The sequence below is a fragment of the Miscanthus floridulus genome, chromosome 1 (genome assembly GCF_019320115.1).
Source record: "Miscanthus floridulus cultivar M001 chromosome 1, ASM1932011v1, whole genome shotgun sequence".
Lineage (NCBI taxonomy): Eukaryota > Viridiplantae > Streptophyta > Magnoliopsida > Poales > Poaceae > Miscanthus > Miscanthus floridulus.
In genome coordinates this window covers 87,837,552-87,862,486 of record NC_089580.1, presented here as the reverse complement: position 1 = coordinate 87,862,486, position 24,935 = coordinate 87,837,552, and the positions used below count along the sequence as shown (strand labels likewise).

Genomic DNA, 24,935 nt, shown 5'->3' with positions numbered 1-24,935 from the left:
GTTGCATGGCATCATGCTATGTGTCGGCAAAATAATGCCTCTGCATGTTTGACTTGGTGTATATATATTTTTTTCAGGTATTATACAGGTATTTATTTGTCAGGTTCTATACAGGTATTTATTTGGACCGAAAATGTACCAGCAAGGTGAAGCAAATGCTAATGTATATCGCCCTGAAATAATGTAGAGACGACTACAGTAGAAACCTCCACCATTTTCTTTATTATCTACAAGTAAGCAAGCAATAGGATTCATTCACTTGAACCCTTTTTAGTTTTTAGAGAGGAGGAACAAACAGGGCAAAAAAAAAAAAACAGAATAGACCGGCCATCTGTTGCCAGCACACTCTTGATCCCCTTATCAATTCTTTCAGAACGCATTCTTCAAGGCAAGGAGGACCAGCGTGAAAGCTCCTTGTATCAGACAATAACCTGTACTTACATGCATGTTAAATGTTAACCTGTTTTTATGTAGTATTATTTTTTATAACCTATCAAATCTGTCAGTGACAAACTTTTGATCAGGGAACTAGCTAGGATAGGACACCGCAAGTTTTGGTTTGTTATTTATAGAGTGCAGGGGCTTTTGGGCTAGCTCCTGCCACCTACCTTCCCCGTATGGCCACCGCCCCATTTAGATTCTGTTCCTCCTAAATCTGCCCTCTGAGGTGGTTGCAACTTGTTGCTTTGGCACGAGGATTTGGATTTCTCTTGGAGGCAAGGTCTGTTTCTTGATTCTTGGTTTATATATGTTTGTACCATTTAGTTTTCTAGATAGATAATGGGTCCTTCCGATTTTGCAAGGAAGAAACAAAGTTTGAAGGAGATGGAGGTTGTTCTTGTTGAGTTGCATCACGCATGCTCTCTTTCTTCCCTTCTTTGATTGTTGGTTATGCCTTGCATCCTGACCTGCAATCTGTTCCTGAACATGGGAAATTGTTTGCAAAGAGCAGTATGAACGCAACCCCAAAAGGGATTCAAATGTGTTCTTCTGAAACAGTTCTGCCCATTCACAAAACTTGAACTTGGTGTCAATTCTTTCTTGGCACATGCAGATTGGCTGAGACGGTGAGATCCAACAACCGAATCCAATCTAATCCAATCAGAGAAAAAGGAAAGACGACGAAAGGTCTTTGTCTGTGTGGCACCACATCTTGGCATCAGGGGAAATGGGATTGTCAATCTCATACCCACCGGACGACTACCTGCCAGCAGTGGAGGACAACATGGGGCGGCTCTTCATCCGGTCTCTGAGCTTCGACGACATGGAGGCCGCCGCTGAGTCGCCTTTGTCTTCGCCTTCGGCATTGCCCCCCGCCTTTGGCTCCGGGAAGCTCATCATAGAAGGCTCCCTGAGCTTCAAAAGGAGAGAGGCTGACAGCATTCAGATGCAGAATGTGTTGTCCATCAGGAGTCCTAAACCTCCTGATAAAGAAGCTTGCAACATCATCAGTGCCGGTGCTGCTAGTTCTGGGTCATCAAGATTCGGGCCAATCGGGGACCGTCCACCAGATTATGATTACCCTATGGTCGGAATGGACAGCCCCAAGCACCAGGCCGCGGCCGTCAGGCTGCAGAAGGTGTACAAGAGCTTCAGGACAAGGCGGCAGCTTGCGGATTGTGCTGTTCTTGTGGAACAACGATGGTAAGACACTGCCTTGTTCTATGCTAGTATTTATTGGGTTGGGTGAGCTTGTTCTAGTCATCAAGCCATCAAGGTGGTTCTTTTCTGAATTTTATTTATGATCCTATACAAAATGCAGGTGGAAGTTGCTTGATTTTGCACTGCTCAAGCGGAACTCGGTGTCATTCTTTGACATAGAGAAGCCTGAGACTGCTGTCTCAAAATGGTCCCGGGCAAGAATGAGGGCTGCCAAGGTACCAATTGTATTCTTCTGTTCAGATATACCATCATAACATCAGCAATCAGCATTATGAATCTTGTACAGTGCAATACCAACTTTGTATCAGCAGTTTTTCTTTTCTTGTAATATACTGCATTCCTGACAGAGGTGTAGTGTTGCTGTCGCATTTAGGTTGGCAAAGGTCTCTCCAAGGATGAAAAGGCCCAGAAACTTGCGCTGCAGCACTGGCTCGAGGCGGTATGTTATGTACAAAGAATATAAATGTCTCCATAAATATAATGCTGGTCAGATTATGCCGCTGAGCAATCAAAAACTGCATTTTGATCCATTTCTGATTGTCAGATTGACCCTCGACATCGGTATGGGCACAACCTGCACTTCTACTACCACCGCTGGCTCCACTGCCAGAGCAAGCAGCCATTCTTCTTTTGGTACACACACACACACAGCAAAAAGTCATGTGCCTGAACCAATGAACAACATAGCTACTGATCGAGTACTGACGGTTCTGTAATTCTTTGGACAGGTTGGATGTAGGAGAAGGGAAAGATGTCAACTTAGAGGAGCATTGCCCTAGATCGAAGTTGCACAAGCAATGTATCAAGTACCTTGGTCCTGTAAGTTCCACTGTTTGTTCCTCCCCAGATTCAAAGTAAAAAAAGAAGAAGAATCATTCAGGCAGAAAGAAAGGGAAAATAACCAAATATGTCGTCTCGTGCTCGTGCAGAAAGAAAGGGAAAATTATGAAGTGATAGTCGAGGATAAGAGGCTGATGTACAAGCTGAGCCGTCAGATAGTCGACACGACTGGAAGCGCCACGGGGACCAAGTGGATCTTTGTGCTCAGTACATGCAAGACTCTTTACATAGGCCAGGTGAATGATGATTCCCTGACAAGTTCGGATGGAATTCTTTTGAACACTGAGAGCAATTCAGTGACTGAAGTGAGACCGAAACTTTGACATGTTTGCAGAAGCAGAAGGGCGTATTCCAGCACTCAAGCTTCCTTGCAGGGGGAGCCACATCTGCTGCAGGAAGACTGGTCGTGGAGGATGGAATTCTCAAGGTATGGCATGGAAATTTGTAGGATTCTTCATCCCAACATCACTGTTTTTTTTTCTCTTGCTCAAGTTAGATATCTGTTCATTTCAGGCTGTGTGGCCTCACAGTGGGCATTACCGGCCGACGGAGCAGAACTTTCAGGAGTTCATGAACTTCCTGAAGGAGAGGAGTGTGGATCTTACCAATGTGATGGTAAGGAACCTGATATACTGTGAATCCTATGTACGTAGATTAGCTAATGATCCCAGACGCTTCAGCTGATACTGGTATCACTTTGCTGGCTTTTCGGTTTTGCTACAGTTGAGCCCATCAGAAGAAGGTGAAGATGACGGCGACTTCAGCCTCAGGGGCAGCCGCTCTCAGCTGGACCTGACCCAACTCTGCCAGCAAGAAGAGAGCCAAGAACAGGAGGCACAATCTGCGCAACGCCATGGCAAAGACGAAGCCGAGACCTGCAGCCACGAACCCACCGTGCCAACATCTACAGAGACCCGCAGCATGCCGGCGACGACGATCAGGAAGACCTCCTCAGACAACAGGCTGCAAGGGAAGCGGCCGCCCAGGCTGCTGATCAGCTCCAACAACATAGCACCCCTGCCGCCCACCACATTCGGCCACAGCAACGCCAGGGCGCCATCGCCCGGCGTGAAGGACGTGGACCCGGACTCGGCCATGCTGGGCGAGTGCCTCGACTTCTGCAAGCGGAACCTGTTCGCGGAGGACGGGTACGAGGACCACTACCTGGACGATCTCGCGGAGGTGCCGGAGGCGCTGATCCTGAGCCGCATCAACTCCAAGCGGGCCATGCACTCGTACCAGCTCGGCAAGCAGCTGCACTTCCACTGGAGCACCGGTGCCGGGCCCCGGATCGGCTGCGTCCGCGACTACCCCTCCGAGCTCCAGTTCCGGGCGCTGGAGGAGGTCAGCCTGTCGCCCCGCGGTGGCGGCGGCAGGCCGGCGAGGTTCCCGTCGCCCAGGCCGGGCGCGCTCACGCCCAACAGCATCCCTGCCGCCAAGTGTGGCTCCCTTATGGCTGAAGGCGACGGCGTGCACGTTTCGCTCAAGCCTAGGCAGAGGAGTGCCACTTGGACTGCATTTTGATTTGAGATTGCATGCATGCTTCCTTCAGTTTTTTCTTGCTTCTTCACTTTCACGGCAGAATGATAGTGATGCTGAGTGTGCATACTTAACTGAGGGAAATGTGAGACAGCATGCTCCTTCACGTAGACGAGGATAGAAGGATCGGCATTAACATTTGGCAAACACTGGGTAATGCCATTGCAATGGTACTGATAGGTTGACGAGCAAGCTCTTGCTGTTTTATAAGTGCATGGAAAGAGCAAATATGAGGTATCACTTCAGTGAAACCATTCTCAGATTTCACATAAATCAAAAGCAAATCATGTTAACCAACTGAATGAAAAAAAAAAGGATTTGTTTTGACAGTGAAGCAACAATCATGCAGCTAGTCCATTCCAGGGCATAACCAAACAAAATATTTGGATTTGTTGTGACAGTGAAACACAACAATTTGGCTCATGTTGGCAATGCAGCAAGCATTCAAACAACTCATGTAACTAGTTGCCCAATGTGACAGCATATCCTAATTCAGATACAAATGTACCAAAACTGTAACCAGATGAGTACTCACACTACATTTCCATTGCTCTTAACCATACTTCTTAGCCAAATCAAAGATAAAGCAGTGTCGGATAACTTGATAAGCACTACACAACCAAGACCGTTTACATTTTAAAGACAGCAACCTCAGAGGACAGACGGCCAACAGCAGTCTCATGAGACCTCGCTATTTTAGGCCCCTTCGTCTTCTTAATAAAAAGGTTTTAGGCTGAATGTAAACAATTCTATTCCTCTCGAAAGAATCAAAACGAATTTGCCCCCCCTAAAAAAATTCAAGAAAAACTAAATTATCCCGCTCAAAGGAAAATATAATAGTATTGTTCTTATTTTGTTTTTTTTTCTTCGTGCAAGGGTTAGAAAGTTGGCAAAAAAAAAAGTTGCAAAACAAATATTATGCTTGATCTTACAAAATTAAACAAATACTGAACTTATCACCAAATATAAGGTTGACTTAAATTCATATCAATGAAGTTCAACAATTGCAATGTACAATAATACTGTTGACACTTCTCAAGACACCCCAAGTTAACAGAACAAAAACCAAATACACCTTACACTACCTGATCTATTTCTTTAGTGGCTAACTAAACGGGCCATGCAAACAAGGGGGGTGGTCAACTAGGGGTGAGAAAATATGCTCGACGACCAGCCATGGAATCAGTAACTATCCGTATCCGAATTCCAGGTGTGAAGGGATACAAATTGCATGGTCAGGACTGATTCTCCGTGTCAGGATCAAGATTCAAACAATCTGTCGGTCATTCAGGACTCGGGAGATAAACCGCCCTGCAAAAGACCAAGTTCAGTCAACCAGCATAATGTGTTGTATTTTAAAGTTATGACTTATCATGTAAGGAAGATGCTTGGGGGCTTTGGGCTTATAGTGGTTGTTTGGATCTGATGAACAACAAATCTCTTTTGGAAAAGTACAATTTAATAGCAACTTTTGGAAAAGACAGCTTTAGGTGGTTGTTTCGCTGACATGGACACTGTTAGTCACGCCCTAGCCAAGCAGCAGTAGGCCATGCACCTCCCCAGCTCCCCATGTCTCAGTGAAGCAGCAGCACTAATTGAGCGGGCCACCAGCAATATGGCTAAAGCAGTCGTCAGCCTTCAGGAAGAAGCAAAAGTAACCAGTTGTAATCATTTCTCACAAAGTGCACAACTGATTTTTTTTTTTTTTTTTGGAAAACAGGTTTTCTTTAAATGAGAGTTTCCAAACAACGTTTTCAGGTAGTTAGGTTAAAATCTGTTTTAGGAATTTTGACTTCCACAAAACCTGTGCTCCAAACAACCCCGCAGTGTAAGGAGCGTAAGATTCCATACCATGTCAATGTCTCCTTTGGGTTCAAGAAGGCTGTCGGCTGTTTCTGTATTCGCAGATACTAGCTCCGGAGATGGCAAGGCACCAGACTACAAGCATGAAGAGAACTCAGTATATGATCACAGAACTATGGAAAATTGGTTTTCTTACCCATGCTAGACTAGACAAACAATGAAGTAACAGGCGACTTACCTTGAAGTGCACTGGACTTTGTACTTGCATGCTGCCTGGATCAGTTTCCAACTGGTGGTCTACATTTTGTGTGGTGGCTGTAGAAAATATAGAAATAGATAGTTGACAGTTTGACACACAAGGCACAAAGTAGAAATCAGAAACGTAAAGTGGAAGTAAATTGTCTATGTTAAGATTTGGTCCAACAATGATATGCCAAGTGCAAAACTGGATATGAAGCTGGATAACTTCGATAGTCTATAGTGGAACTTGAACAAAGAAAGATTATTAAGAGTTTTGGAAACCAAGTGTGTGACTGCAGAGTAAATATAAATTATGACAATGACGTCCAGTTCTCGTAAAAGGACGGATTGAAACCAAGCTCTTAAAAGAGGAAAAGGGGGACTTACCTTCTTTGACAACTGCAGTTACTGAGGTATGCTCATTTGCTAGACCACATTGTGAACCTGGAACCCTAATGGTTTCACCACGCACAACATAGAGCATGTTCAGATTTTTTTTCAATTTGTTGACTGGAACAATAAATGTTCAATGAATCACTCACCTTTCAAGCTGCTCATTATTCACATCCTGTACACCCTGACTTTCAGAAATTGCTGAAAAATTCTTCATTTGCTAGTACACAATTAGTTCAAGAACAAATAGTATTTAGCTATAGACATGATGAAGAAATTATAATATAATTCAAGACTCAAAATATGAACAGTAAAGATGTCATTCAACTTTTTACTAAAATATTTGCATCTTACCTCATTCCCGATACTACTGAATAAATCTTGAAATTTCTGTAAAGCAATTTCCATATTATGAAGTTCCAAACGCATTGCCTGCAAAAAAAAAGGCATTCAATTTGGATCTTCAAGGCAACTGGAAAGTTGAATTATTGGTAACAGAATCACCTGATTCTCTGAAGTTAATCTCTCAATAATCTCATCCTTCACCAACAAAGTTTTCTTAAGGTAACGTCATTAAGGTAGAAAACAACCCACGTGATTTTGATATAAACTGAAGATCAAACTTATGCAATTTATTGACTTAGTTAATGGATATTTCTTCCAGATCAGACTGAAAACCGTTGTTAAGCTTCTCAGCCTCAAGGCGATTTTTTAACTCATATATGATCCTTGCCCTACTACGGAGTTCAAGCTGGTATGCACTGATTTTGCTTTCCAGGAAATTAAGTTTCTCTGCATAAATGGAACATGAGAGTTACTGCATAATTGAAGATAAAAAGAAATCATGCATATACAGTAGCGATGATCATCATATAGAAAACACAATCTCATCAAGCAAGACACAAGAAGAGGAAATACCTACAAAATCTTTCTCAAGCACAGAAATCCTTTGGACTTTATCCTTCAAGTCAGCAACTGAAATAACAATACAAGTGAAGGTAAGGAAAGATAATAACCAGAGAAGCAGTGACACATAATAATCAAAATTAAATTGAGCAATCAGATAGCTGGAGAATCCAAGTGTCAAGAGTGATCATAGCCATACCTACATTTTCCTTCTCACCAACCAGACAATGCACATCACCTAGTACTTGTTTCATGGCATCAACTTCCTTTTCTACCGAACTAAACAAAACAAGATGTGAATTCAATTTCTCCGAAATTACAGCAATCTGTTTGTCCTTCATCTGGATTGTCCATTGCATAGAACAAGTAGAGTCCTGCCTATGAACATGGTATATGAGCCAAATGTCAGTTTGTTTCCACGCACACATTGATTCAGAACCAAAGCTAAAATCTCTGAAAAACCAAAATTAAATAATGTGAATTCCATGATAGTAAACAATGTCCGCTTTTCGTCAAATTCTGACCAATAAATGCTTCTACAACACTTATAGTTGGCAATTGCCATTGTACAAAAAAACAAATTGAAGTTGTTATCAAAGATGCAGGCATGTCTGGTTCTCTTGCCTAGCAACTTAGCAAGGTCAGAGAACAAGCAAGCTTGTTCGATCCCTTTGCTTGGTTTGAATTGGGGAAAGGTAGGTGAAATACCCCCTCCTTTCCAAATTATAAGATATTTTGACTTTTCTAGATACATTGATTTTACTATGTATCTAGACATAGTGTATTTTGACTTTTCTAGATACATTGATTTTACTATGTATCTAGACATAGTGTATATCTCAGTGCATATCAAAAGCTACATATATAGGAAAACCAAAACGTCTTATAATTTGGAATGGAAGGGGTAATTTATATAAAGAAAGAGAGCGTGCAAATAAACAGTGGCCCAAAATAAGCGGGCAAACAAAAAGGGAAGCTACCTGCCTCATAGTGTTTTATGAAAGCCTCCCTTGATTGAAGTAGCACCTCCACGCTTTCTTTCAAGTTGTTTTCGTTTTTCTCCAGCAGCTCATTCTCATTCTCAAGACACTTTATCTGTACAGAAGGGCAATAATTGGAATTACCAACTAGGAGGCCAATAGATCAAAGCGGCATTGGCAACTAGCTTTATCCATATGGTAATGACGACACTGACTTGTAAGCAATGGCACACATATGATGGATACTGTCCAGAATCATGAACTAACGAGGAACACATATCATTGGCGTTTCACTGAAATTTGGCCTATGCTGATGCTTATGCTGATTTGTTGTGAGAGGAAAACATTGTTCGTTAGCTGAAAAGTAGCGCGAAGTAGTGCTGTAGAACAGGGTGAAAATGGGCAGCATAACCTAACGAGGAACAGGTCTCCAACAATGCAACCTAAAACTGACAACCATAACACCATATCAAACAAGAAGCTGCGGCCCAGTGACCCAAGTGTGAGTGCACTGCAGGCCTCCGGCAGCTTCACAGGTAAATTCAGTCACAATCCAACAACGACGCCCCCAAGCGGTAAGGACAAAAACTGGAGAGAAATGGTGAGGGAGGACGAACCCTGGCCTCGAGCCTCCGTATCGAGTCGTCCCGCGCGGCCACCTCCGCTCGCAGCTCCCGGGCCTCCCTACGGTGCTCCTCCGCCGCCGCCTCCCACCTCTGCGCTAGATTGCCAGAACACACAAACCTCCATCAGCGGACGCGGCACAGGACCCTAAACACCGAGAGAAGCCCTCACCTGGCCGGCGTCGCGGAGCTCCTCGCGGGCGCCGCGCTCCCGCTCCTGCGAACGGGAAACGGGGGCCGATTGTTAGTGCGCGGGTCTGGAAGAGTCTAGAAGGCCAGGCGGGGTGGACGGTTGGCTAACGCGGAGAAGGCGGAACTCAGAGACGAGGGCGAGGAGCTGCAGCTGCAGCTGCGACAGCGCCGCCGCCTCGGGCTCCATTGCCGCCGCGCAGGGCAGTCGCCGGGTTCCCGGCTCCAGATGATCTCCGCTCGGCTCTTGCAGCGCTGATGCCCAGGAAGTTTAGGCCCGCTTAAACGCTGGGCTGGACCGTTAAAAGCAGGCACGACCGCACGAGGGGCGTGTTGAAGCAATTGCAATCCTTCCTAAAAAAAATGAAGCAATTGCAAGCCCACGTGGGAGTATATGACTATTCTAGGAGTACCAAGCAAATCCGGTCATAGTATTTTCTTTTTAATGAAATCCTATCTGAATTGAAGACCACCTCCTGCGCCTTTCTTAAAAAAGAAATACTAGGTTTACCGATGGACACTTGCCATTGGGCACGGCAGTTTCCATGAGCATTCCATGGCGGCCTGCAGGAACTAACCACAATGTGGATCATGATATGGGTTGGCAGAGCCGCCGGGCTGACGATGCGTGCATGAACCTGCATCTTAACATATGCTGTTGCTATATATATGACTCCATGGATGTTATCTGTTGCGCCACGGAAGAAAACGAATCAGCAAGAAGCAGCCTGCAACTGCAATCCACTGCTCGTGCAACCTCCGAGGTCGAGAAGAGAATGCAGCAGTCACCGGTGCAAGTGGTGTCGAGGCGCATCGTGAAGCCGCCGCCTCGGCCTCGCGAGCGCGTCCCGCTCACCACCTGGGACCTCTCCTTGCTCTCCGCCGACTACATCCAGAAGGGCCTGCTCTTCGCGCCGCCGCCCTGCTTCTCCACCTTCACCCACCTCGTCGACCACCTCCAGGCCGCCCTCGCCGACGCGATCGCCACCTACTACCCCGTCGCCGGCCGCCTCGCCATCGACCGACACCATGACGACGAGGGCCACGTCGTCGGCTGCTCCGTGTCCGTGGACTGCGCCGGCCAGGGCGTCGAGGTCCTCGAGGCTGTCGCGGACGGCGTCGTGGTCGCCGACGTCGTCCCTCCCGACGCCGATGTCCCGAGCGTCGTCCGATCCTTGTTCCCGCTCAACGAGGCCGTCAACTACGACGGCCACGAGCGCCCGCTCTTCGTCGTCCAGGTCACCCAGCTCGCCGACGGCGTCTTCGTCGGGTTCGTGTACAACCACGCGCTCTCCGACGGCACGGCCTTCTGGAACTTCATCAACGCGTGGGCGGAGATCGCGCGGGCCAGGCTGTCGTCCCCGGCCCCTGGCGGCGGCGCATGCGTGCTCGCGTCGCGCACGCCGCCCCTTTTCGAGCGCTGGTCGCCCGACGGTAGTGGCGCGGCGGCGCCGGTCGTGCTCCCGTACGCCGACATCGAGGGGCTCATCGTGAGGCCGACGCTGCCGCCGCCGCCGCAGAGGGACCGGATGCTGCACTTCTCGGCGGAGTCTCTAGCGGCGCTCAAGGAGCGTGCACGGCAGGAGCTCCTGGCAGCCGGGGACACTGCCGGGGCGGCCGCCGTGACAAGTTTCCAGGCGCTGAGCTCGCTGCTATGGAGGTGCTTCGTCCGCGCGCGGCGCACGGCGCCGGACCAGGAGGTGGTGTTCCGCGCGTCCGCCAACAACCGCGGGCGGCTCCGGCCGCCGCTGCCGGCGGAGTACTTCGGGAACGCCATCAACGCCGTCTCGACGGAGGCGGTGCGCGCGTCGGAGCTGCTGGCGCGCGGGCACGGGTGGGCGGCGGCCGCCGTGGGCCGCGCGGTGGCGGCGCACACGGACGCGGGCATCCGAGCGCTCGCGGCGGCCTGGGCGGCGAAGCCGGGGCTGTTGGCGTTCAGGCTGTTCGACCCGAACGCGATGTTCATCAGCAGCTCGCCCCGGTTCGACATGTACGGCTGCGACTTCGGGTGGGGAAAGGCGCTGGCGGTGCGGGGCGGCAAGGCCAACAAGTACGACGGCAAGGTGTCGTTGTTCCCGGGGCGGGAGGGCGGAGGCAGCATCGACGCGGAGGTGGTGCTGACGCCGGAGCACATGCTAGCGCTGGAGCAGGACGACGAGTTCTGGGCTGCCGTGTCGCCGGACGTGCAGCCGGCGACGAAATAAATATTGAAGCTTTTGAGTCGTTATTACTACTGCCACTGCTACGACAGTACGGCTACGGCAGCACGGTTGTATGGGAATGTCTATGAATATCTTTTCTTGTGTTATTATTATGTACTAGGACGGGAGGCGCGCTTCGCCGCGCCTGCATACTACGGAGTGAAGCACAGACCGATGACAGGTACATAGGCAGGTCGTGACATAGTTTGCCAATCGCTTGAGTATAATATGGGAACAATAATTGGAGGCTCTCAAACGCCTTCAAATCCTAGCCTTGTACGCTTCTAAAGTTATAGTTATACGCTTCTTTTTTCACACAGCTTGGCAACGATCATTTAAACAAAAATAGTATTTGTCTGAACATTGATTTGACGTGAACAAATAATGATTAAGTTGCATATACAAATATATATAGGAAATAAGAAGGCATCTGCACCATCTGTCCAAACAGAAACTTTCCTTTGCTTAGACTCTTGGACTCCAACCAAAGAAGTATAAAATCGGCAAGGAGTCTAACCCTTATCTGTGATAGCCTTGAAACTGACTACAGACCTTGAAGGATTCTGGAACCTATATCACAAACCATATGGTTACATGGGTCTGTCTAAATGGAATCAGTGGTCACTAATCACCTTTGATTGACATGTAAAATGCATAGATAAACTTCACATTGTACAATGCACAATGCAGAAAATGAGAGGCAATACAAATAATAGCTAGAAAAATGATACATAATTTTGCAATTTGCGAAGCAGTATTTTACAGAAGATATATAGTAACAAACTATTTAGGTTCATATCATCCTAGGTACCATAACTACCACAAAGAAGAAACAAATCTTTACAGTATGAAGTTTTGCCTATTTGTTGTGGAATTATTGTAAAAATTTTCGTTTCATAAAGGCTTTGAGAAATCAAATATTCATAGTTTTACGAATATTGATCTCCATATAGGCAACCTTACATAAATCAGCAAAGCTAGAAGAAACATGTCCCATGGATTATCACTGAATGTTTGTACTAAAGTGAACATGGCTCTGCAATGTTCTTGGACAGGGTCGGTTGTGTCCATGCTTACGAAAGATGGAAATCAAAGCACATAGTAGTTAACTTACCTCCTGGTACAGTAAGGAACAGTTCTGAAGCACAAGTGAAGCATTCAGGTAACACGCTCATTGTCTACATCTTAAAGGAGTATAGAACATAGTGCGTCTGTATTTCCTTAAAAAGCTGATAAACCCAATTTCTATCATCAACAGCAGAATCTAAACATAAATTTAAATCAACAGAAATTGAATCTCTGATTATTCATTCATCACTGAATGCAAAAGGGGATAATGCCTAGAACCAGGCTAGATTTAATGATGTTGAATACTGAATATCATAAAGAACATAGCATAACCTGCATTAAGTACAAATCTGATATAGTACAATTTATACCATGTCCCTGAAATCATAACTGAAAGGAACAAATGAGCAACCAAGGTCAGTGCATCTGTAAAGATAAGATAGAAAACGTGAACTCTTGGCTATCAGCATGATTAATTCAGGTATTACGTTGATGTTGTATACCTTTCCTGATCACTTAGGATTAAGTCCATGTCCATAATATGTAGGATTAAATTATGCTTAACATAGAAGTATCGCATTTATTTCCTATATGCCATTGTCATGCCATAGCAAATATTTTGTGTAGCTTGTAAGTGTAGTTTAGAAAATGACTACTAAAGCAGAGTCATAATGCCTTGGAAAAAGAGCAGATCTTTGCTTATATATGAAATGAGCACAGGAAAGCATATATGGTTGTAACCAAAAAAAATTACAGAACTGAAAACCACAACAAATTCTTGTAAACATATCTAATTCCTGACATAAACATTAGAACAGGTTCATATATCTGTCAATAACCTCATACGATAGGAAGGCATAAAGTACTCGTAGTGTGTTACTTCTTTGATGGGGAATAAATCAAAACCCCATTGAATAAAAAAAGGGAAAAAGAGCATGGAATGGAAAGCTAACAACAAACTACGTAGGCTTAAGGTTTATTGATGTGGGGATTAGGCATTGGGATAAATGGCTAGGACCTAAGTGGCAGAGTGCTAGACACAACTCTCATGGTTTGACAGGTAGTTCTGCATTGCACCAAACAAACTAGAATTGAGAAAGTGAGATCGTCATGAATAAATAAATAAGATAAAAAGATAAATGGAGGAAGAAGGTTGTTCTTTGTGCAGTGGTTGGCATCGATGTGGGCGTGGCATCGTTGAGTCACTCTTCCTTAGCCGCAGTTCCGACGACTTCGATGCTGGGTGGCTCGCATCCTGATGGGCATCATGCCGCATACATAGAAACAGATGCATATCTGCTACACATGAAATGGACAGCAGGTGTTAGGCAGAGATTTGGGCAGGTGGACAGAGGAGGCCTCCGATGGCGCGGCGGATGCGGGCCTCGTCGGCCTGGTGCGCCTAGAGATTATGGGCGAGGAGAATGCCCTCAGATCGAGTATTTGCGGACGGAGTTGTTCACCTCGGGTGCGCCACGGCCGCGGGTTCTATCCGCCTGATGGCCACAGAAGTGGAGGGCAACGGCGACGGTGACACCGACGTCCTCTGACACGGGTGGATCTGGCTGCACTCCAACGTCTTCACTCACTTCACAGCACGACGATGGCGATGGCCTCAGCAACGCGAGGCGTCTCCTGCCCGGACTTGTCCCCAATACGACGCAAATCGACGCCGCCGCCCATTCCCAATGTGAGCTAGGAAGGAGAGAGGGAAGAGGTGACACAGCGATCTGACGCATAGCCGATATCTAGGATGGGCGTCGCATCAGCGAGCAATAGGGCGACGTTCCCGCTCCGGTAGGAGAGAGCGGTGTCGCCAGGCGGTGTGGGCGTGGATCCAGGGCGAGGCGACGGAGGGAGCGAGGAAGAGGCGAGCAGGTGACGGACGGAGCGAGGAAAATATCATGGAGGAGGCGATGCGCCGGACCTAGTCACCAAACAACTACATAAATCGATAAACGGGCCAGGCAATCACAGGACACCAAAAGGAGGTCTTAACACGCATGAGCTCTTGGAATAGAGCACGTGGCAATACGCGAATGCGGGAGGCTAGGGTGGGCCAGCGCAATCAAACGCATACGGCGCAATCCAGTTGGTCGAGCGAACGTGAACAGTAACCAGGGGCGCTGAGAATGCGCCGATTCTAGGAGCTATATGGAGTTACATATTCAGTCACTAGAGGAAGAGCTTCGCCTTTGAGGTAACAATAGTTGGTTAACTTGCAATAAGACTATATAGGTTGGTTCCTACTTCCTAGTCCTAGCCGCACCCTGCATGAACTTTCGCAATGATACGTGGCGTGCCAAACACCCAGACAGGTCTGATGAGGAACATGCATTCTGTTCTACAGCATACATTACATGGTACTATGTAGACATATAGGCTGTGTTTAGTTCGCAAAATGAAAATTTTTGGATGTCACATCAGATGTTTCGGAGATGTCGGTGTCGGAGCGGGACCCACGGGATACCCAGCACGGAAGGGAGAAATAGTCTAACTAGGATTCTTTCCCTGTAATCTTAGTAGTAGTATTACTCTATAATCCTACTAGGAACTCTCATTGTAAACCGACTAGGACTCTGGCCTCCTGACTATATAAAGGAGGGCAGGGCTCCTTGAATCGAGAGATTTTCTAGAGAATAATTGTACAATACAACACTTTACAATCAATTCAACGCAAGGGCTAATATCGACTGCACGTAGGGCTATTACTCGATCGAAGATTGAGGGTTCGAACCAGGATAAATCGACTGTCTCTTGCATTTACCGTCGAGTTCCGCATACGCTGAAGCCCGAAATATACTACCTCGGGTACCCCCGTGGCAGGCTATCGGTGGTTAAACACTGACAGCTGGCGCGCCAAGTAGGGGCTTTCGGTGACTTTGCATTCGAGAGCTCGATGGACCTCGACAACACGATCTTCTCAAAGGGATCAACCTTCATTTTTGGTTCATGGATCTACGAGGCAGGCGACGATGGTAAGCTCCAAGGTCGTCTCCTCGAAGATTCAGATCATCATCAGGACTTTTTCATTTCGGCGACAACGATAGATCAGCTTGCCAGAAGATTCGCGCAGCTCATGATGTCCAATCCAACTCGGATTTTGTGACTTCACGCATCCGATTCAAACTCAGGTTTCACTTCCAAGATGGAGTCTTATCCGAGTTCTTTTGAAAAACCGAGTTCTTTTCCAATAAGGCTCCGGACCACGACATCAGCCTATCAAGAATACTACTCGGAGTACACTCGAAGTACTTCAAAGAAGTTGGGTCCTCTTCCGTTCGGACTCCACAACATGGCAACATCTTATTAGACATGGCCCGAAGGATCCACATATCCCGTGCTTAGAATGCCGCTGAAGGGAGCCCAAGAAGGTCTCGTCTTAACTATAACATCTCAAGACTGTATCGTCCATTGGCTAGGTTCCATTCCTGAAGATGATGGCACCCAACTAGTCGATGATACGACAACAACAACTCTACCCTACCAAGAAGGAGACTCGATCTGTGACTGTGAAACCTCTACTGAGGTTATCAACAGCTCTAGCAGTACGGAAATCAACGACGATGACAGAACAACTCACGCTAGAGAAGTATTCATGATTTGCCATCCTCGATCACCATTAGTCCTCCCAGAAGCACCCGACGTTAGATCTTCAGATGAATCCGAATCCAATATATCACCATTTATCCAGGGGCTCGATGGTGAGACTGAGAGTCAGAGGCAAGCCAGAGAGAGAACAAATTAAAACAAGGGCATCAATGTCGTGCTAAGCAGCGAAAGGACACTTGGATCAAATATGAATTAGACCTAGTCGAGTACAATAGAAGAAAATCAGAACGAGAGGTCGAAGAAGGATGAGCAGCGAATACACCCTACGACAAGATCCGAGAAGCATTAGAAGAACTCAGAGCAACTTCACATCCCAATGAAAAACAAGAACAGCTCCGGGACTTCCTCTGATCAATAGTCCTAAGGACGCACGATGGAAGGGCCCGCTCAAGACTACCGGACAGGTCAGCGTCTCATGAACAGGAAGATCAAAATCAAAGGAAGTCCGCTTTCGAAAGACTTGGACCGAGCAGAAGTCACAACAGAGAAAGTAGAAGGAATCATAGTCAAGACGACCGGGTCGAACAAACAAGAAAGGCCAGAAGCAAAGCACCTACTCGGATAGCCACGCAAAACTACTCTCACCAAGACAACAGTTGGCAAGAAGGGGGCGCAGAATCAGAATATACAGAAGCCAGAACGCACGATAGATTCCCCAGTTTTGCAAACAGACTTGCTTCAATACGACTACCTCACAAGTTTAAGCCGTCCAACCACTCCAAGTATGATGGCAAGACCGAACCAAAGCAATGGCTCAGGATTTACTCACAATCGATTGAATTGGCCGATGGGGACGATGACATCAAGACCTTGTTCTTTCCCATGGCCCTAGAAACTATGCCACTTCAATGGTTTGACAAATTGAATCCAGGATCAATCAGAAATTGGGAGGACTTGCAAAGAGCTTTCTGTGAAAATTTCATGGGTATTATTACACACCCAATCACCCACGCAGAGTTAAAAGGACTCAAATAGAAAGGAGGTGAAAGTCTCAAAAATTACTATCGACGATTTGGCGAACTACAAGCTCAAGTACATGACATCACACAACGGGAAGTAATCGAAGCTTTCTCTCACAGAATCATGGCTAGGTGCCAATTTCAAGACTTCTGCAAAGAAAACCCAAGAAACAATGAAGAATTCAGACGAACAGTAGAAAAGATGATTACCGCAGAGAAAAAGACACGAGAAAGATTCCCGGATAGAAACAACAGAGACAACCCGGACAGGCAAAATCCTCGAAACAACAGACATCAGGAAAGAAAGCGTGGTCCGGACAACACAGTAGCAATGGCTGACAAATCAAAGAAGTTTTCAAAACCCAGAAGTTATGACGACATTGAGAACATACGTTGCCCCTTGCACCCCAATGGAAAGCACACCATCGGAAATTGCTACACCTTCAACGAAAGATACACAAAGAAAGATAGTAAGGGGAACAATAAAGAAGACAATCAGAAAAAAGAAGATGACAACCATGAAGACAAGGGATTCCAAAAATCCAGGGGGACAGTGGCAGTAATCTTTGCCGGGGTTCTAGATTCCAGAAGCAAATATCAAGAAAAGCTAGCGCTACGAACCATCATGGCAGCAGAACCCGCTACACCAAGATATCTCAATTGGTCAGAGTATCCAATCCAATTTTCAAGAGAAGATCAATGGACCAGCATAGGAAACGTAGGCCATTACCCACTGGTTCTAGATCCAACCATTGCCGGTATGACCATCACGAAAGTACTAATCGACGGAGGAGCCAGACTCAACATCATTTTTTCAGAAACTCTAAGGAAGATGGGACTACAACTCGTCGGGATGATCACACCAACAAGCACGCCTTTTTATGGCATAGTACCCGGCAAGGCAGCGATGCCACTTGGACAAATCACTCTATCGGTTACCTTTGGGACTCCCTCGAACTACCGTACAGAGTTCATCAAGTTTGAAGTCACGGACTTCGATTCATCATATCACGCGATCCTCGGGCGCCCGGCACTAGCAAAATTCATGGCAATACCGCATTATCCGTACCTATTGCTTAAAATGCCAGAGCCTAACGGTGTTCTTTCTCTTCGGGGTGATTTGAAGCGCGCATTTGACTGTGATGTTCAGGCAATCCAAATTGCAGCAAAAGCACAAGCCGACAATGGTAGAAAAGAAATAGTCACTATTGCTGCAGAAATAAACCAAGAAGAATTAGAGATACCGGCTAAAAAACCTAGCATCCTCGCACCAACAAAAGAAGCCAACGAAGCTTTCAAGAAGCTCAAGGCATACCTCACCTCTTCACCAGTTCTCACACCTCCGAAGAAATACGAAGACATGATGCTATACATTGCGGCAACTTCTACGGTGATCAGCACTGCGATTATCGTAGAAAGTGAAGAAGAAGGGCGTATATATAAAGTACAACGTCTGAAGGGTCAAGATGGCGACTAGAGGGGGGTGAATAGTCCTTTTTTAAAACTTAATCACGTTGGCTAACCGAAACAAGTGCGGAATTAAAACTATCGGTCTAGCCAAGACTACACCCCTCTATCTATGTTCACTAGCACCTTGCAATGATACTAATCAAGCAACAAAGGTGCCAGGCTAGCTAGAGCTCTCCTAACCAATTCTAGAAGCAAGGTCACACAAACCTATGCCACTAGTACTTTAAGCAAAAGGAGAGCTCCTACGCATGCTAGTAAGCAAAAGCACAAAGCCAACTAAGCTCACTAGCAATGCTCAATAACAAGGCAACCAATACCAAATTAGGTAGCGCAATTACTTAGCTACACAAACTAAGTAATGTGACTAACAAGGTTACACAAACCAAATTAGCCACGCAAGGGAGCTACTTCTATGCTACACAAGCAACAAGGTAATTAGCAAGCTACACAAGCTATCTAATTACAAAAGCAACAACACAAGCGTAATGTATATGAAAGTAAACGCAAGCTTGTGTAACGGAGATGCAAACCAACGGGAAGAACAAGGTTGACACGATGATTTTTCTCCCGAGGTTCACGTGTTTGCCAACACGCTAGTCCCTGTTGTGTCGACCGCTCACTTGGTGGTTCGGCGGCTAATTGGCATCACCTGCCAAGCCCGCATGTCGGGCACCGCAAGAACCTACCCCTTGAGTGAGGGTAGCTCAATGACACGCTTTACTAATGTTGCTCTTCGCGACTCCCACGGGGCGAGCACAAGTGCCCCTCACAAGCACTTCTCCGGAGCACCGCACAAGCTTCTTGCGCGCTTCGACGGAGACTACCACCAAGCCGTCTAGGAGGTGGCAACCTCCAAGAGTAACAAGCACCACCGGCTTGCAACTCGATCACCTAGTGCCACTCGATGCAACCTCACAATGCAATCGCACTAGAATCGCTCACTCACACAATCGGATGATCGCTATCAAGTATGTGTGTGATGGAGGGCTCCCAAGCACTCACAAGCATGGACACTAAGTCCCTTAAGGTGCTCAGCACCGGCCATGGCCGAAGGCCACTTCTATTTATAGCTCCAAGGGCTAAACTAGCCGTTACCCCTTCACTGGGCAAAAATCAGGCCGACCGGACGCTCCGGTCGAGTTGACCGGACGCGGGACCTCAGCGTTCGGTCGTCCGCAGACGGCCACGTGTCCTGATTCCAACGGTCACTTGACCTGACCAGACGCAGTAGCTTCAACTGACCGGACGCTGGACCCTCAGCGTCCGGTCGTTTCCAGTAAGCTCCTGAGCACGACCGGACGCGTCCGGTCGAACACGATCGGACGCAGCACCAGCGTCCGGTCACTCTCCAGCTACTGCTACACTCCATGTCTGCGCGACCGGACGCAGGCAGTCAGCGTCCGGTGCATTTGGATCCAGCGTCCGGTCACTTGACCAACGCTGGCATCTCCTCCATTTTCTTCACCCTTGCTCAAGTGTGCTAACCACAAGAATTTGCATCCGGCGCAATAGAAAATAGACATTCCATTTTCTCGAAAGCGCCGAATCCCGCACCTCGGGATTCGGCGCTTTCGGGAAAATGGAATGTCTATTTTCTATTGCGCCGGATGCAAATTCTTGTGGTTAGCACACTTGAGCAAGGGGCGGGAGGGAGAGAGGGACCCAAAACCCATCTCACCCCTGCAAACACCACCTCCTTTGTAAATGTGCCAACACTACCAAGTGTACACCATCATGTGTATGTGTGTTAGCATTTTCACAATCATTTCCCAAAGGATGTTAGCCACTCAACTTGCCACGCCACTCGATCCTAGCGACAATGCAAAGTTAGATCACTCGAGTGGCACTAGATGACCGATATGCAAACAAGTTTGCTCCTCTTGATAGTACGGCCATCTATCTTAAACCCGGTCATAAACTTCTCTACACACCTATGACCGATGAAATGAAATGCCCTAGGTTATACCTTTGCCTTGCACATTCCATTCCATCTCCTCCAATGTCGATGCAACACATGCACCAACACGATCAACAATGATATGATCCACTTCATATCATCACATGATCATATTGGTTCATCGATCTTGACTCTACTTGCTCTTCACCATTGCCATCGTCCATCGGTGCCAAGTCTTGCTCAAGCTTCACCGCCATGCGGTCCATCACTCCAAAGCCTTCGACTTGCCCTTCACGCTTGCAATCGGTCCATCAAGCCAAGTCTTGTCTTGATCTTCTCCACCTTGATCACATGACTCAATGTCATGTCTCATGTGCATTTAAGCTCCTTCATCATCACATGTGTGAGCTTTGCAACATCTCCAAGCCATTTTCACCTTCATGGCATATGTTGCTCATACACATGTACCTGTGGACTAATCACCTGTATATCTCACATAAACACAATTAGTCCACCTAGGTTGTCACTCAATTACCAAAACCAACAAGGACCTTTCAACGTCCCATATACTACATCAGCGAAGTACTGTCAGAATCAAAAATCCGGTATCCACATGTGCAAAAACTACTCTACGCCCTTCTGATCACTTCACGCAAGCTTCGCCACTATTTTGAAAGCCACAGGATTACCGTGGTGACAGATTTCCCACTCGGAGACATCCTACACAACAGAGATGCAATGGGGCGCATATCTAAGTGGGCAGTTGAACTTGGTGCTCTCAATATCGATTTCACCCCATGGAAGGCAATTAAATCTCAAGCCCTGGCTGATTTTGTTGCCGAATGGATAGAAATTCAACAACACGTGTCAGGCACCATCCTTGATCATTGGAAGATGTACTTTGATGGATCACTCAAGCTAGGCGGAGCCGGTGCAGGTGTCCTCCTAATCTCTCTAGACAGAAAACAACTCAAGTACGTCCTTCAGATATTATGGCAAGCTACAAACAATGAAGCAGAATACGAAGCCCTCATCCACGGACTACGAGTGGCAATTACCCTCGAAATCAAGTGTTTACTCGTTTACGGCGATTCAGCAGTGGTAATCAATCAAGTCAACAAAGATTGGGACTACACCAAAGAAAACATGGGCACTTACTGTACTAAAATACGAAAGCTCAAAAAACATTTTCAAGGATTAGAAATTCTACACGTCCTGCGCGATTCTAATATTACGGTAGACGTCCTTGCCAAGCTTGGATCAGACAGGGCGAAGGTCCCACCTGGTGCATTCAGAGGAGTTATCAGCTCCCTCTATCAAACAACTCGGTGAGATAACCCCTCAAATCTCGGCTAAAGGCACCCAGTTCTTGATAATCACCACTTCATGGACCCAGGTTTTTATTGATTACATCAAAGAGAATAAGTTGCCAGCGGAAAAACAGGAAGCTACCCAAGTTGTTCGCGGAAAAGCAGGAAGCTACCCGAGTTATTCGTAGAAGCTACCCTAGTAGGAGACAAGCTCTACAAAAGAGTTGCATCATCAGGAGTACTCCTAAAATGCGTCTCATTTGAGGAAGGCAAACAAATCCTAGACGAAATACACTCAGGTTGCTGTGGAAATCATGCCGCTTCAAGAACACTAGTCGGCAAAGCATTCTGCACCGGTTTCTACTAGCCAACCACTTTGAAAGACGCAGAAGAACTCGTCAGAAGATGTAAGAGTTGTCAGATGTTCGCGAGACAGGCTCATGTGCCAGCCCACAACCTCATCTGCATACCACCCGCTTGGCCCTTCTCCTATTAGGGACTGGATCAAGTAGGACCTCTCAAGAAAGCAAAAGGCGGCTTTGAGTACATCTTCGTGGCAATTGACAAGTTCACCAAATGGATTGAATTCAAACCACTAGCAAAATACAACGTAGCCAAAGCAGTCGAGTTCATCCAAGACATTATGCACCGCTCGGCATGCCCAATTGAATCATCATGGATTTGGGTTCTCCCTTCATGGCCATAGAATTCCAAAGTTGGGCACAGGACTGTGGTTTCAGAATAGATTACACGTCAGTCGCACATCCAGAGGCCAACGGACAGGTCGAAAGGGTAAACAGACTCATACTAGCTGGATTAAAACCAAGATTGTATGAAGAACTAGTAGACTATGGATCAAAATGGATTGAAGAATTACCCAAGGTTGTATGGGGGCTACGGACTCAAATAAGCAGAGCCACCAGATACTCACCTTTCTTCCTAGTGTACGGATCAGAAGCCGTACTACCTGCAGACTTGATCTGGACGTCACCAAGGATAGAGCAATACGACGAAGGAGAAGCAGAATACACCCGAAGATTAGAACTCGACAGTATAGAAAAAAGTCAGAGTAAATGCTACCCTGCAATCAGCAAGATACCTCCAAGGACTAAGATGCCACTACAATAAGAATACCCAGTCTCGATCATTATAAGTTGAAGACCTAGTACTAAGAAGAATACAAAAAACCGACGGACGCCACAAACTACTCAGTCCATGGGAAGGTCCTTTTATCGTCACAAAAGTCATCAGACCAGGCACATACAAGCTAATAACTGGAGACGGAAAAGAAGTCAACAATACATGGCACATCAGTCAGCTACAAAGATTCTACGCATGAAAACAACTTAAGGGAAAATATGTATACAAGACATAAGAGATCAACGTTCATGATCAACAAAGATAGCGCTCACCAGCAACATATGTACCATTGAGACCTATCAATATTCATGATCAATAAAGATGGTTCTTTCTTGAAAAACATATGTCTCATTATGGCTCTCCCCGAGTTGTTTCCTACACCCGAACAAAAAGCAAAATGGCTGAAAAGACGCCTGAGCATACCGGCCGAGAGCAAAATAGCTGAAAACATGCTTGAGCCCACCGATGAGGGTAGCTAATAAGCTAACACCTGTACCAAAAGCAAAATGGCTGAAAAGACGCCTGAGCATACCGGCTGAGAGCAAAATAGCTGAAAACATGCTTGAGCCCGCCGATGAGGGTAGCTAATAAGCTAACACCCGAACCAAAAGCAAAATGGCTGAAAAGACGCCTGAGCATACCGGCTGAGAGCAAAATAGCAGAAAACATGCTTGAGCCTGCCGATGAGGGTAGCTAATAAGCTAACACCCGAACAAAAAGTAAAATGGCTGAAAAGATGCCTGAGCATACCGGTCGAGAGCAAAATAGCTAAAAACATGCTTGAGCCCGCCGATGAGGGTAGCTAATAAGCTAAAACCCAAACAAAAAGCAAAATGGCTGAAAAGACGCCTGAGCATACCGGCCGAGAGCAAAATAGCAGAAAACATGCTTGAGCCCGCCGATGGGGGGTAGCTAATAAGCTAACACCCGAACCAAAAAGAAAAATGACTGAAAATAAGCCTGAACATAAATCAGAGCAATTTCAAGACAAGACCCTCCAGCTCCTTATTCCAAATAGCAAGAGGCTCGGGGGCTACACTCAGTGAGTGCACTTTTTTTTCAAAAAAAGTGCACATCACTCAGAAGACTTCTTCAAGACAAACGACTTCAAGGCCACACGACGAAAAGAACCCGGAAAAAGCTATATTCGAGCTCTTCTCGACAAAGAACCCGGATACACGCTCGGGAGCCCTTCGACGAAGAATCAAGGCGATCTCAAGAAAAGACCCTCAAGCTTCTTGTGCCAAACAGCAAGAGGCTCGGAGGCTACACCCAGATGGATGTACTTTTTCTTCAAAAAGCACTCATCACTCAAAGATCCCAACAAGCGCTACATGGTTTCACTCAAGAAAGCACTCGGACGACGCTTGTTCCTACTCGACAAGACCTGAAGGAACAATACGAGGCTTCCAGAGCTCAACCATGAAGTGCTCGGGGGCTTGTCGGAGTGGGACCCACTGGATACCCCGCACGGAAGGGAGAACTAGTCTAACTAGGATTCTTTCCCTATAATCTTAGTAGTAGTATTACTCTGTAATCCTACTAGGAACTCTCATTGTAAACCGACTAGGACTCTGGCCTCCTAACTATATAAAGGAGGGCAGGGCTCCTTGAATCGAGAGATTTTCTAGAGAACAATTGTACAACACAACACTTTACAATCAATCCAACGTAAGGGCTAATACCGACTGGACATAGGGCTATTACTCGATCGAAGATTGAGGGTCCAAACCAGGATAAATCAACTGTCTCTTGCGTTTACCGTTGAGTTCCGCATACGCTGAAGCCCGAACATACTGCCTCGGGTACCCCCATGGCAGACTATCGGTGGTCAAACACCGACAGTCGGAAGGGGTTTTCGGATACTAATAAAAAAACTAATTACATAGCTCGCCTGGAAACTGCGAGATGAATTTATTAAGCCTAATTAATCCATCATTAGCGCATGTAGTTACTGTAGCACTTATGGCTAATCATGGAGTAATTAGTCTTAAAACATTCGTCTCGCGACCAAACTGTGCAATTAGTTTTTTTTCATCTATATTTAATACTCCATATATATGCCGCAAGATTCGATGTGATAGTTTGAGGTGAAAATTTTTG

General features: G+C 46.4%; 3 protein-coding genes across 4 annotated transcripts; 2 read left to right on the top strand and 1 right to left on the bottom strand.

Moving 5' to 3' along the window:
- The first annotated feature begins 588 nt into the window (after positions 1-588).
- Positions 589-4,221, top strand: LOC136537330 (IQ domain-containing protein IQM2-like). Its single transcript, XM_066529337.1, has 11 exons — positions 589-721; positions 804-951; positions 1,055-1,644; positions 1,763-1,877; positions 2,036-2,101; positions 2,207-2,295; positions 2,391-2,481; positions 2,592-2,738; positions 2,837-2,929; positions 3,016-3,117; positions 3,226-4,221. The coding sequence occupies exons 3-11, from the start codon at positions 1,169-1,171 to the stop codon at positions 4,024-4,026; spliced, it is 1,980 nt and encodes a 659-aa protein (XP_066385434.1). The 5' UTR covers positions 589-721; positions 804-951; positions 1,055-1,168; the 3' UTR covers positions 4,027-4,221.
- A 786-nt stretch (positions 4,222-5,007) lies between these two features.
- LOC136537351 (spindle pole body component 110-like) lies at positions 5,008-9,605 on the bottom strand. 2 transcript variants are annotated; one of them, XM_066529350.1, is made up of 14 exons: positions 9,288-9,605; positions 9,159-9,203; positions 8,981-9,079; positions 8,368-8,478; positions 7,583-7,757; positions 7,396-7,452; positions 7,133-7,269; positions 6,982-7,041; positions 6,832-6,909; positions 6,627-6,697; positions 6,472-6,536; positions 6,083-6,159; positions 5,893-5,979; positions 5,008-5,352 (listed from the first exon to the last, which is right to left on the bottom strand). In XM_066529350.1, exons 1-14 carry the CDS (start codon positions 9,363-9,365, stop codon positions 5,329-5,331), a joined length of 1,164 nt encoding a protein of 387 aa, XP_066385447.1. In that variant the 5' UTR covers positions 9,366-9,605; the 3' UTR covers positions 5,008-5,328. The 2 variants fall into 2 exon arrangements, with proteins under 2 accessions (XP_066385447.1, XP_066385450.1); XM_066529353.1 differs by having other exon boundaries at positions 6,627-6,688.
- Positions 9,606-9,839: 234 nt separating this feature from the next.
- On the top strand, positions 9,840-13,738 carry LOC136537341 (uncharacterized acetyltransferase At3g50280-like). Its single transcript, XM_066529344.1, has one exon. The coding sequence runs from the start codon at positions 9,853-9,855 to the stop codon at positions 11,377-11,379; it is 1,527 nt and encodes a 508-aa protein (XP_066385441.1). The 5' UTR covers positions 9,840-9,852; the 3' UTR covers positions 11,380-13,738.
- Positions 13,739-24,935: the final 11,197 nt, after the last annotated feature.